The sequence below is a fragment of the Phycodurus eques genome, chromosome 5 (genome assembly GCF_024500275.1).
Source record: "Phycodurus eques isolate BA_2022a chromosome 5, UOR_Pequ_1.1, whole genome shotgun sequence".
NCBI lineage: Eukaryota > Metazoa > Chordata > Actinopteri > Syngnathiformes > Syngnathidae > Phycodurus > Phycodurus eques.
The window spans coordinates 12,486,763-12,500,846 of NC_084529.1; the positions used below are offsets into that span (position 1 = coordinate 12,486,763).

Consider the following 14,084-nt stretch of genomic DNA (forward strand, 5'->3'; position numbering starts at 1 on the left):
CATGGCTGAATAAATAGGATCCCCTTTACTGTGGTTAAGATTTGCGACCATCGTTCTGGGTTGTGTGCAAAAATATGAAGTCACCCATTGATGTGTGTGCATGTGTTTTTGCCTCCTGGCACCAGTGCTGACGCACGCCGTGACAGCAGATCTGCTGGGATGACAAAGTGATGTACAACGGGAGAAAAAGAGCCAGGAGGGATCGATACAGATATTTAATAACAACTATAAAATAGGCACTTGGTGATCCACTTTACAGCTTGCACGAGGCACAGACTGCACTTCCCTTTCTTGTCATTCTTTTGCACATTATTAAAATAAAACTTTGACATGAAGCATTACATCAGACAATGACCTACCTACAATATTATACAAAACAAGTTACATACAGTATGAACAAAATAAAGCACCTTTTGTTGTCCAAGTAAATACTCTTCAGTATTAAACAGTTTGGAGTTGCTGACACAGATGATTGTGTGAGTGTGTGTGTGTGTGTGAGAGAGAGAGAGAGAGTTTGGTATTATCAGTGCATGGGAAGAACTCCGAATACAGGTGGAAGGACGGCGAAGCCCTTGTATGCACCTGAGTTTATACAATGGAATCTTTCCTAATGTAGTCTTGGAGCAGCCTGCAGGTGGAGCCCTTGGAGAGTTTACACAGTATCTCGAATGAACCAGTAAACACACTTTGTGATCAATGTGCTGTATAACTGCTACAGGTCTCATGTTCCCTTCTGAGGACATTGGCATTCACATTTACAATCAAACACAACGTAGCACCATGTAACGTTTATACAAAAGGCTAATAGAACGCAGTGCAGTAATGTTACAATAATATATTGGAAGCATTTACAGGGACAATAGTCCAGGTCAACAATTACATCATTTGGTCCTTTCGAAGAAAGACGTACACGGATTAGACCGTGTGAAAGAATGCAAAATGAACATGCATTTCTTAAAAAGATGTATTTGACTGTCTTTTCAAGTATTCTTTTTCTTTTTTATATAGACATCTGAAATATAATCTCTGGAACTGATAATATTAAAAAAAAAAAAAAAAGCAAAAGCAGAAAAGATTTTTATGAATAACATTTTCATTTTTAGAAAAAATTCATATTTGGCGTTTGTCCTCACATTTGTGTGATACAAGCACATGTACAAAGAAGACATAAAGTGACTATGTATTTAAGATAGCATTTCACAGAAAAGAGCTGTGCAATCTCATTCACCATAATGAATTAAGTATAAAATCTCAAGAACTGTGAAATGTTTTTCATTCACAGGCCCCTCAATGTCCGCTTAGTTAATAGATTCGGACGTGTCCTTCCTTAAAGGAATCTTAAAGCTTGTGAGTTTCTGGCCAAACAGCTGGCTTAGGAGGTGGTTTTGGGACTCCGCTGTCCTGTAGGAGTGGCTCTCTACTGACCTAACGCCCTGCTTTGGCCTGGATTTGTTTGAAGAATTGTTCATGGGAACAGAAGACACCTTAGAAATGGAGGTGTGCAGGGGCCGTCCCATAGTTCCCTTTTTGCTTTTGTAATCTCCGTGAAGAGGGGCCACAATCTCAGCTTTCTTTGGTGTACAGCTATCAAGCAAACTTCGTTTTAACTGCAACCCCAAGGGTGACGTCTTGCATTTAGATACTATTTTGTTGCTCACAACATCGTCCCGCACTGAAGCTAGAACGGGGTAGTCGTTGGGGCCGTCAAATTTTCTTTGTGTTGAGGGATTCAAACACTTGCTGGGGTGGTACTTCTTTTTGGCCTTCGAATCCACGCCAAAGTTCTCCTGAGTCGCTGGGATAGAAACTCTCTGCAGGCAGTGTGGGGATTTGACATCCTTTCTCTTCTTCTGTACTCTCTGGGATTCTTTCTCCTCATTTGATGGCGAAGAGGTGGCCGAAGCCTTGGATTGGAGGACCTGCGTTGATTCTGTAGCCTTCATGCCGGGTTTAGCGTTGTCACTTGATCTGACTTTGTCCTTCTGTTCCGCCCCATTAAGTGAAGCTTGTTGTTTACTTGCAGCTCTGTGTGTATCATGCTCGGCCACCACATCAGCTGTTAGCTGTGAATCTGGTGTCTTTGCAGTGACTTGTTGTTCTCTCAGGGTGCTGAATGAGTCTTTACTTGGTGGAAGGGAACCACTTGTTTCTCTGCCACCATAAGCTGAGTCGTCATTCACTTCTGTTGTCTCCTCCCTCGCACTCTTTCTCTCTGGTGACCACAGGGGGTTCTCCACTCTAATGCACACAGACTCGTTCTCCTCTTTCACATCACATGGTTTGGGTGTCGATTCTCTATTGCCTTCTTTGTCGAGATTAGCTGTGGGTGTTCCGTCAATTTCCTCTTCCTTGGGGGCAGCAGACGAGGAGCCCATAGAAATACATTTCTCCAGCTCGACCAGAAGATTAGAGTAATCCTCAGCAATGTCCTCAGTCTTCACATTTGTGCTGTTTGTGTCACTGTGGTAGTCATTAGTGGTGGTCTGTGTAGCGTCATCTAACATGGGCACAGTCATTTTAGGAGTCTCCGAGGCTTGATTTAGGTGCAGCGAGCCCACACTGGCAATGCCACTGTCTGTGCTATTCTCCTGCTGACTGTCGGAGAAAATCCTTCTCTTTTTACTTGCAGGGGAATCACATTCATCTTCATTGCACAAAGATGCTTTGACAGGCCTATGAACACCTCGGAATTTGAAGATTTTGTTTCCCCCTGACAGGTGCTTTTCCATGTGGCGATCAAACTGCTCCTTCTTTGAGAAGGTGTAGTTACAGGTGCTGCAGATGAACGACTTTTTAATCACATGCATGACATCTGCACACAGCTCACATGTGTAGAGGGTGGTGTGCTTGGAATCCAGCTCGTCTGCTTCCTTGTGTGCTATCTTCAGATGCTCTTTGAGGTCCTGGGCCTCTTGATATGAAACGGGACATTTGTGACACAGAAAAATCTTCTCCAAATTGTGCACCACCAGATGTCGCTGAAGTTTGAAGGGCTTAGGGAACCGCTTTCCGCAGTGGTGGCAGTCTCTGGAGGGGTCCTTACAGTTGGGATGCATCTCCACACTTTTAGGTGCTTCGGTTTTGTGAAGGACTTCAAGTGAGGTCAGTGTATTCTTGCTGCCACGTCCTCCACCACTGCCTTTAGATTTGTGGAGCTTTGGCTCAGCCCCTTCTGGGGGGTTGCCTGCTTCCGAAACGCTGTTCGCAGTAACTGTTTTTTCTTGTTCTTTAGTGGCTTTGTTGGTCTCTCTGTTGGCTTTGCTAGGCCGGTGCTGCATGATGGAGGTGATGAAGTTCTTGACGGCCGTTTCCTGCATGAAACAGCCTGGAATGGTCAACATGGAGCCCTGAGTCTGACCGCGGCGCGCAAACTGAGTGGCATGCTCTCGCAGATGCTCATTGTACATCCACACGTCAGAGATCTCCTTCAAGCACATTCCGCAAGTCCAAATCCCAGTTTTGTTTTTTGCGTGCTTCTCCCAAAGATGGTCTCTCAACTGCTCCCTGGAGCTGAACTTGCGTTGGACACACATGTAGCAGGTTGGAGGTGGGGATGGATTGTGGGACAACTTGTGAAAGTTGAGCTCACCAAGCGTGAGAAACCAAGTAAAGCACACCTTGCATTTGTACTGCTTATCTTTAACCTTTATTCCAACTTCTTGTCGCTTTCGGCCTCGCCGCTCCATTAGTTTTTTAGACTTTTCATCATCCTTGTTTTCCATGTCACCACTTGCAGTGGGAGGAGCCACCGAGACATCTTTGCTAGACTCAAAGAACTGAATTTCAGGTAGTTGAAAGGTGGTGTTGATGTTTTGAATGTCAATGTGGAGGTTATGAGCACTCTCTGTGACACACTGCTCTACAGCATAGGCATCACCCTGCAGGGGCAGAGAGCAAGGTGGGGTTGAAGCCTCTCCTCTACTCGTGATCGTCTCAGAGGTCACCATGGAGTCTACACTGAAGTCCTGAGAGCTCCCGCACTCAATTGAAGCTTGATCAACACTGCTTTGAAATGGATTTAAAAGGTTGTTGTTTCGTCGGTCCTCTTGATGATTTTGTTCATCATCAGACACTGACTTAACTTCGGGGCCCTTCAGCGCACTGTTATGACACATGTTTAACATGATGGTATCATCAATAGATATAGTCTCATATTCACAGGGGGTTGTTTGGTTGTCACTGAGTGTCTTATCTGTTTGCTTCTCCATGTGAGGGGTTGTAGTGTGTGTTTCTGTTGGAGGTGTGTAGTCCTGAGTGACATCTGAACCAAATGAAAGCTTCTGTCTTTTATTTCTTTTCCCGTAAACTCTCGGGCACTTTTTCCTTTTCGCCTCGTCGTCTCTCGGAAACAACTGTGAGAATATGGTGTCATCGTCAAGTAAGGCCTTCAGATCGGGACTTATGCCGGGAGGAGAGAGGGGAGGCGGAGCCAAACAAGCTATTGCATGTAGCTCATCTGACAAGACGCCATTTAGCTCCCCCTTGACTTCTACTGCCACTTTTCTAAGAATCTCTTGGGCAAGTCTGTCATCTGATTGTTCGTGTTCATCGATCTCAGCACACAGACTCGCTCTGGATGTGTGGTGTTTTGTGGTCATGCTGTCCTCTATCAATGGATTATTATTTGGACATACTTCCTCTTTCACCTCTTCACTCAGGCCTGTGCATAAAATCTTGTCTGAATCTGTGATTCGATTGAATCCTGCACTTTCACTGAGAACATTTATCTTTTCAGTTGGAGATGGGGATGTATTCTCTGAGCCAGAGTTTGAAGTCACACTGAGAAGTGTTTCCTCTGTTCCAGTTCCATGTCTGTCAGGCTGTTCTTGCTCTAGCAGCGCACTGCTTTTAAACTCGGGAGTTATAGCCTGAAGGAGGTCTGTTTTTAATATATTCAAAAGCTCATCTGAGAAGGGGTCAAGCTTTGAGTTTTCCTTGCTATTTTTGTTCTTCCGAGCTTTGCTGTTGTTTTTCGTTTTGGTTGGCAGCGGAAAATTTTGATTGCCTATTTCATCCTCTGCCACTGCACTTTCCTTGGCTGCCATTTCCTCCATGGTTGACTCATTCGCCGACGCTTTCAATATTAGGGTGGTATTGGTCTCTGTCCTCGCATCTATTTGAGTCTGGGAGGACTGTGCGTAATCTTTATGTTCCTTCTCTCCAGTTTGTGATGCTTCATAAATAAGATTATCAGATGTTGTGCTTGGTAGGCCAATTGGCTTTTCATTTCTGGCTGCATGTTTCATGGCTTTATGTCTCTTCAAACCTGGCACAGTCCTGAAACACAGGAAGCAGATTTCACAAAGTACTTTGCTCTGCTGAAGGTTGTTCTGGACCTTTTTTGATGAGGTTTCTTTTTTCAAACTCTGCCCAGGTTCCATTGATGGTCCATTTTCACAGAGGATGAGTGGCTTAGGGGTGATCAGACAACCTGAAATGTCTTTAATGGCAAATAGACGGGGCTCTGCCTCTACTAACGATGATGATTCAAACTTTCTAAGGGGCATTTTGATTGAGTCACTGGGATCGGGCCTAACCTCCACATCCTCATTACCAGCTGAGGAATCTGTGCTTTGGATTTCAGCTGCAAGACCCAAACATATGTCTTGTATGACCAGTGGTTCATTTAATGAACTTATTTTATTTGCCCCTCCTGTGTTTGGCGTCAATGTTGTGTCAGTGACTGGTTTGTTAAAAATCAATGTCGGAGTAAAGGATTGTTCACCATCGTCGCTGTGACCTGGTTTTATTTCATCCAATTTGCTTGCTGGTGAGATTGGTATGTAGTCATATTGAGTCAGTTGCGGAGGCTCATCTGAGTTGTTTTTGTAATTCAGAGGACTGAGCTCTAAATCATGTGAAGGATAGCTTTTGTCGAAGCTTTTTGGTTGTTCAACTCTGCTGCACAGAGCAGCTGGAGAATTTATGTTGGTGTTAGAATTAGGGAGTTCCAGGTGCGGTGGGCTAGTTGAAGAATAGTCCATGTCTTCTGTTGTCTTGATGGCTACCTCCGTGTTGTATTCAGGATTGGCACCAGGTAATCTTGTTCTTTGAATTTGGATTGGGTCAACAGAGTCATTATATTGACTTTGTCGAGTATCTTCTTGAATGGCCATTTCCTCCTGTTGTGCTAAAATAGGGCTGACTGGTGAGGAGGTGGGTAGAAAGGTACAATGATCTCCCTCTATTCCCTCTCTGCATGGTGAGTTCAGGTGGCTTGCCATGAAGTCCACAGGTAGATCTTCTCTAATGTTGTGAACATCTAAAAGGTCTTCTTTTTTATGAATTGCATTAAATGATAGGCTGGATTTACTTTTCAAGGAATCATTATGCTGAAGAGCTTTGCAGGGATAACTTTTAGCATCCGTATTATTGAGACTTTCCCCCTGGCTAAGGACCAACAGACTGTTCTGTCCTATTGATTGGATGTCATGGAATGTTAAGCTGTTCTGGGTACTTTCTGTGTTGCTTTCCACCACAATTGGGCTGCAGGGCTTATCTGTGGTGACAATGTCTACTAATAACTCAGAATTTGGGATAACATTGTGAATCTTAACTAAACAATGTCCGTTCTCAGTGATACTTTCGGGGTGCTCACATTTAAATTTTTCACCATTGGCAATCACATCTTCTGTGGACTTGAGAATGTCTACACTTGATTTAAGGAGAGTTGCTGATGAAGGAATGTTTGCCTCTGCTTCCTGATAACTGTCTGTCAAATGTGGTGGGATGTCACAATTCGCAGGTAACTCATTCACATTTGTTTCTGTGTTAGAGTCATCACCTTCATGTGAATCCGCCATGCTTAAGCAATGAGAAGATTCAATCAGTGTATTCATCTCAGGTACATGCCCATCTGAAATTAATTCCATCTCGTTTACATAGACTTTGTGGTCAGTTCTGTGAGGGAGAGATGACTTTGACTCTTGAAGAATGAATTCAATATCGTCCTTCTGCTCCTTGATATTTGAAGGTGAAAATATATTCTGCTTCCCAGTAATTGCCTTCTTTTCACTGTGATCCTCTCCCTTAGCTGAATGACACTCACTCTCTTGTTGTGGACTTGTGAGAGAGGTGGCATTTGGCTCCCTGTGTTCTGATATAATGGATTCATTTTTGAATAGAGAGTCAGACATGACCTCAAGACTTTTCATCAGGTTTTCTGTGTATTGTGTCTGTTCTAAGACATCCTCTTTTGTTTCAATAGCAGTGTGTTTTTTGACGTTTCTCTCCTCTGGCTTGTGGTCATTATGGAGTTGTGAGCTTGTGATTACTACATCTGAAGCATCACTGTCTTTTTCAGCATAATGCTCAAGGGCCCCCGGCTCACTGTGAATGCTACTGTGGGGACTCTGGTGTCCACTCACCAGGTCGAAGTGGAATGGACTTGTCCATGGAAGTTCTGGTTCACTAAAGGGCTCGGAAGGCACTGGAGCATCTACTGTATCATTTTCTGACTCTTCACTCAGCCGTAAAGGTGAGAATTTACTCATTTGCAGCTGCTTTGGGTCCTCTTGGCTGAGTGGAGTTTCCAACTTAGTTGTCTGCAGCTGGTTTTCAAGCTCGTTCACAATTCGCTTTATTTCCAATTCATCCTCAGAGGCACAGCTATGAAGATTTACACTGTAGTCAATTATTTTTTCTGGCAGAGACAAGGCCACATCATTGTAATCTGATTTCTTTTCGTCGGATTTATCAAAATTGCCTTTATACTGAGAGATCTCATCTGGTAGCACGGGGCTTACGATTAGGTTCCAGTCTCTTTGTTCCAGAAAAGGAGAAAACGAGGGCACAAACTCATCTTTTTTGTCCGTTGTGTTCTCTAATGAATGGAAACCCTCTTTCTGAATTGGCATGTCAGAGTAAAGGTCGCTGTCGAATGCTGCTAGGTCGCCAAACATGGATGAAGTGTCAAATGTAAGAGGGGACTTCATGAGCCCCTGATCCTGATCCAGAGTGTAGGGCATAAGGTGGAGTGTGTCTTTTTGTATCAAGGGAGCTTGGCTTTGGTTTGGTGAAAGACACACTTCATCCATCAGGGAGGTGCAAAGAGATGCAGGTTTGTGTGTGTCTAGCTCATTGACTAACGCAATAGCCTCCTTCGCCATGCACACACTGTCACTCTGTTTCTCAAACGTAGTGCTGCCTGACACCTCTGCCTGTGTAGAGCGTGGCTTCTGTCTTCTTTTGCCCTTTTTACTCTTGCCAGTATTGGAACCTTTTTCTTTGTTGCTAGTGGGAGAGTGTGAAATAAACTGCAATGGTTTGTTATCTGCACTGCAACACTGGCTCTGTTCTTTGGGGCACAGATTGTCCATGCTTTGTAGTGTATTTGTGCACAAAGTGGCTGTTGGGATATTTTCTTTGCTGTTAGACATAAGCTCTCTTGATTTGCTGCATGTTATTTTTTCAAAGGCTGTAACTGATGAGGATGGCCTTTGGTCAACAATTTCTGCATGTGGAATTGAGGTTGTTGAATTTTCTGTACTATCTTTGTTGTCAAAGAGATTGGTTTTGTCAGCATTACACCTCTTCAAAGATTTTGTGAACGTCAGTGCTAGTGTGCTGGTCTCGTTGCATGACTTCTGTGGGGAGGACCATTCATTGTTTTTCTGGTTCGGAGATTCTTTTTTTTTAATGTCGGCCTTCTTCTCACAGTCTGATTCAATGCGGTCAGTGCTTTTAGGGCTGTTCATGTTGTCGCTTGAAACACTCACCGATGTGCTGAGTTCACTGCTTGTAGAGGACCTACTACCCCTCCTCTTGAGTCTCTGAGGGGAACCATGTTTTTCAGGTGAAAGAGAAATCTCCTCACTTTTCTTCACCTCAAAACACTCGTTTGAGTCACGCCTCCAAGCTGCTTGGTCCCTCTCACTCCGAGCTCTCCATTTGCACTCTTTGGTGTATGTGTATTTACACCGACTACTTTGGTTCAGTCGGCCTTGGCTTGCTATTTTTACTGGCCCACATTCCTCATCTGAGTCTGAAACATAGTCGTACTCTCCGAATGCAGGGTTCTGCACAGTGGGGGTCAGTCTTTCCATCACTAAGGAAAACTGGAGGTTTTTGCTGCCTTTAACATTGAGCTTGTTTTTTTGTTGAACTATTTTATGTATGAGTTCTTTGCTCCAGGTGCCACCCCCGGTGCTTCTCCTCTTGCTCTCTTTCACTGCGGTCCTTGGGGTTGGAGATGTGGAGGTTTGGATGGGCATTGCCGCGCGAAGTGCAGATCTGTCCTGAATGCTTTTGAAAGCACAGTGTTCAGAGAACCTGCTGGATAAGAGAAATCTTGGAGTGCTTGTGCTTTCATCGTCACTTTTGGACAGCTTTCTTGCCTCCTTCAGTTTACTCTCATGCTCCTTCATCTTCTCCCTTGAGGCAGTTTTGGGATTTTTAAGGGAGATCTGTTTCTTCGTGCTTGTTTTTTTCTCATCGCGCTCAAAATTCAGAGGTGTTTTCGCAAGTTTGTCACTGTATGTTTTATTTGTCTTAGGGCTGCCAACATTTGAGTCATAAAGAGACTTTTCCTCTGTCAAAGAACTGCTGTTGAGGGCTGCTTGTTTTTCTTTGTTTTCAACTAAGACAGATTCTTTTGTTTTAACACACTGTTTGTTCGAGGTTGCTTTGACAGTGTTGAGGTCATCATCAGCAAATGCATCAATAAAGCTACTGTCTATCTCTGCATTGTCTGACTGATAGCCAAGCCCATTCAGAGCTTCTGTAATTAAGCTGTCTAACTTGGCATCCTCAATTTCCAGTTCAGGGAGAGGAACGGGGAGGTTGCTTGACCCAGAGAACAAGTTGAGTTTCATTGGATCATCCTTGCTGTCAACTTTTGCTTCATTGTCTGACATCAGTTCTCCATTCTTATTAAGGCCCAAAAGAGAAAGATGAAGGTCAGAAGGACATCTTGACATTGAAACATTTGGTGACGATGACACTGCTTTTGGTGGTTCTGTGTGGAACTTCCTGTTGTCTTCTATCTTTGGCATGTTGGGCTGTGTGCAGTATTGCTTATGTCCTAGAAAAGAAGCAACATTGCTGAAATTCTGATCACACTGCTTACAAGTCAGAAGTACATCTAACTGGTCAAGATTTGCAGTGGTTAATGAGGTGGCGAACAGCTGATGTGCGGAGTAAGGTGGGGGAGGCTGGTGATGCTCCATCCCATAACTGTCCATGTAACCTTTGCTTCCATTGCTGTGCAGGTAGCCCATCATGTTGTCTTTTTCTCTGTCTGGTAGATAAGGAATGTTTCTTTGACCGTCGACATGAAACTGATGGTGACGAGTGTTTAGGTGATCGGTTTTGGACTGGGGCTGGTGATAAAACGGGACAGGGCCTCCTGACTTTGACATCTGACTATCCTCAGAAGTGGTGTTGACTGGGCTGGTGGATGCTGGGGAGAGGGAAGAGCAGGTACTACTGGATGCAGGGGTATGAGCTGGGGAGGGCAAAGGAGATTCGTAAGGCGAAACCATCATAAGGCCCATGGGTGCCACTTGTAATGGTGAATAGCTGTAGTTCCTGGACGATGATATGGGAATAGTTTGGTTGAGTCCAAAATATAAAGCCTTATTTTTGGGTTCACATAGTTGTGCATGACTCATTTCTACTTTGAAAGTCGAGACCTGTTTGACAGCCTCCTGTCTTTGGTTCGAAAAACCTTCGCTATTTTTGCTGCTTTGAAATGAACTGGGGATTTTCAGCGAACTATTTTTATGTGATTTATTATCATCCTGCCATTCTGAAGCAGAAACCATGTAGGAAACTTTCTGATTGCTTATTTTGCCTTGGTAACTCAATTTGGCTGCTGGCCGGGTTTGTTGCCACTGCATTCTGTTGTCTTTAGATACATTTAGCCTTTTGTCAGGTGCCGAATGGTTCTGAAACTGAAACTTGTCAGTCATATCACTGTACTGATTTGAGTTTTGCTCCACTGGTAAAATTGGCTTACTAGGCCCCTCCCAGGATTGTGGTAACCCATTTAAAACATTATTATTGCTGTTTTTATCAAATTGCACTGAGCCTGTGTGAACACGATTGACTGCTGAACTGTTTAATGTCTTGCTAAGAAAGTGCATTTGTGTGTGTGGAATATTTCTTGTGTGGTGCACATTTGCTTGTGTTCTTTGGTTGGCAGGTGTGTCATTCAGGTGACAGTTCCTTGTGCTCCCAGGGGTGATGGCAGCATCTTTAACATCGACCTGTCCAAGACCGTTTGCTTTCTCTGGCAGGGCGTTCTTCCCCTGCACCGGCTGCTGTGAGATAGAAGCGGAGCTATCACTGCTGGTCGAGTCCTCACTCATATTCCTGGGGCCCTGAATGGAGGCTACCACCCCTTGAATAATCTGTGAGTGCTGGGTGTGAGGATAAGAGCTCCTGGGCTCCGGCTGCTGTTCATTACTGAACTTAGTGCAGCTTTGAGCAAGGTTTGTCCCCTCGACAGACAAAAAGGAATATGAATTATGAGGCCCATGAACAGAACCGAGGGAGGAGTCTGTAAAGTCTTGGGATTGCGGGTTCTGTTCACAGGGAAAAGAGTCAGAGGTTGACTCTTCCAGAAAACTATATCCATACTGAAATGAGCCAGGCCCAAGGGCATTTGTCTTGTTGTCTGTATGAGCAGTGGATTTTTGCGATGAAGCATAGGTAGCACCATTAAAAGTCCTCTCAGGAGACTGCCACGTGTTAGATGCACTCAGCTGAAAGTCAGTCAAGATCAGCTGACTGCCTGACTGTGCATTGTTGTGCTCCATTGTGGCAGGCTGCTGTTTCTGTGACAGTGGGAGATGTTGGTGGGATGGCGCCCCACTTGAAGATCCCAGTGCCGGTGAGGTATAACTTGGAGAGGTAAGGATCGAGGAAGCCTCTTGGTAACAGCGGCTATAGTTGAGCTCTTCTTGCTGTATCTCAACCTCTCTCTCTGGTATACTGGGAGTTTGGAATCTGTAGCTGCTCGAGACTGGGCCACGGCCAGTGTCCAGTTTTGTTGCTGGTGAAACCTTCTGCTGTGGGTAGGCGATCCCAATGTTGAGGTTGGAGCGAGTGTTTGTAATGCTGAGACTATACAGGTGCTGTGGGTTGCTCCGCTCTGACTTTCCAGACCGCTTGGTCTTCTCTCTGCCGCGCCCCTTTCCACTTGGTGATTGGGGGCTTCCTTTCCCACTGGACCAGGTTCTGTCAATGGAAAACTTTGATCTGTTCTGCAATGATCTGAAGTCAATTTTTCCTGCCTGCTGTGGCCGTATTACAGCCTCACGTTGCTGAGTACTGTTACGCTCCTTTTTTACTTTGTCAAGCTTGGGGCCTCTGCTGCTGGCTCTGGCATCAGTGTCTGCAATTGAAAAGTGCTCCGAAGACTCCTTTGTGGTTCTGTCACTCTGTTGCACCGCTGTCCCCTCATCCTGCAGTTTGGACTCGGCGCCCAGCTCTTTGACAGCATGCATTCGCTGGGTCTCTCCTGCCATGGTGCACAATGAGTGCTTTGAATGTCCGCTTCTCAGATGAGGTGTTTGGGTGACAGAGGCATCGTCTTCTGGATTGCATGAATCAGCAAACGTCCACTGGCAGGAAGTGCAATGACAGGGCTGCTTGCTGCAGGCTCATCTCTTTACTTTCATTGTGAACTGACGATCTGGCAGCCCAGCAAATCAGACCTGGAGAAACACAGAAGATAGGATCAGTTAAAAGGCTTAAGCTTTTTTTTAAAATCAAAATACCATATCGAACATTCAACTTGCCAGCAAACCATCACGCATTATTCCTATTATTTTGTCTATCAACGTAAGAAAAGACATGCCTTATTCCAACTTGTAGTAAGAATAATAGAATAGTGAGCAATTAACAAAACCAAGGAACATGTACATTTTGAAATGATTTTCATGAGTAGTGTACCAGCAGAGAGCACTGTTGCATCATGTTACAATGATGCTTCCAAAGCCCCAAATACAGAATCTCCTCACATTGCCAAACTCTGACAAGACTGTAACCCAACCCAAAAGGTCCTAATTATGACAAAACAAAGATAAACTAAATATATTTACAGGACATGTGCTAGTCCTCAGGTAAATCATTCCATCACACACACACACACACACACACACACACTTTTAAAATGACGAAGCAGACAACAGCAGAGCATGACACAAATACAGTGCAAGTCTCCAAAAAGCTGACATTCAGTCAATGATTCACAGACTTCTTTAGTACAGGGACATAATGTTATAGTGTTTATACTTTTGCTAAAGAAGACTTAGCTCATGGAGGAATATCTGGGATTAGTGGGTCAGTCGTTATTGGGCACAGTGACGTTTGTTGCCTTTCCTCAGGCATCCCAGACACTGCCTCTCAGGTCCTAGTTTACTTTGGCCACCACTGCTGCTGCTTCTTTTTGAGGCCAGACCAGATGAAAGCTGCAGTTAAGCACCAAAAAGTCATTCATAAGGAACTTAAATGTGACCTACTTTTCTGTTTTCCGTGGTTATGACATGCAGAATCCACAGAAGAGATCGTCATCATCATTAGGATTTACACAATAATACAATAGTCTAAGAATATGTTAACTTTACCACTCCCCCCTTCAAGTGAAGCGAAATGACATTTAAATATGACTAAATGAGAATGTGGGGCAGCACGGTAGACGACTGGTTAACACATCTGCCTCACAGTTCTGAGGACCGGGGTTCAAATCCCAGCCTCGCCCGTGTGGAGTTTACATGTTCTCCCTGTGCCTGCGTGGGTTTTCTTCGGGCACTCCGGTTTCCTCCTACATCCCAAAAACATGTATGGAAGGTTGATTGAAGACTTTAAATTGCCCGTAGGTGTGAATGTGAGTGGGAATGGTTGTTTGTTTCTATGTGCCCTGCGATTGGTTGGTGACCAGTTCAGGGTGTACCCCGCCTCTTGCCCAAAGATAGCTGGGATAAGGTCCAGCACGCCTGCGACCCTAGTGAGGATAAGCGGTACAGAAAATGGACGGATGGATGGAGAATGTGGTTGAAGTAATCAGACCTGCACCCAGGACAGGGTGAAGCTCGTAAAAGGGCTTGAGTCAGCGTGTACAATTCCGAACATAGTATGCT

General features: G+C 44.6%; 1 protein-coding gene across 1 annotated transcript in view; it reads right to left on the reverse strand.

The window, feature by feature from the left end:
• Positions 1 to 1,123: 1,123 nt before the first annotated feature.
• The window catches only part of LOC133403063 (zinc finger protein 469), an 81,066-nt gene continuing 68,105 nt past the window's right edge, over positions 1,124 to 14,084 (reverse strand). The window contains exon 3 of the mRNA XM_061677558.1: positions 1,124 to 12,659. Within this exon, the coding sequence (XP_061533542.1) occupies positions 1,299 to 12,470 (11,172 nt within the window). The 5' untranslated portion in view covers positions 12,471 to 12,659 and the 3' untranslated portion in view covers positions 1,124 to 1,298. The remainder of the gene's footprint in view (positions 12,660 to 14,084) is intronic.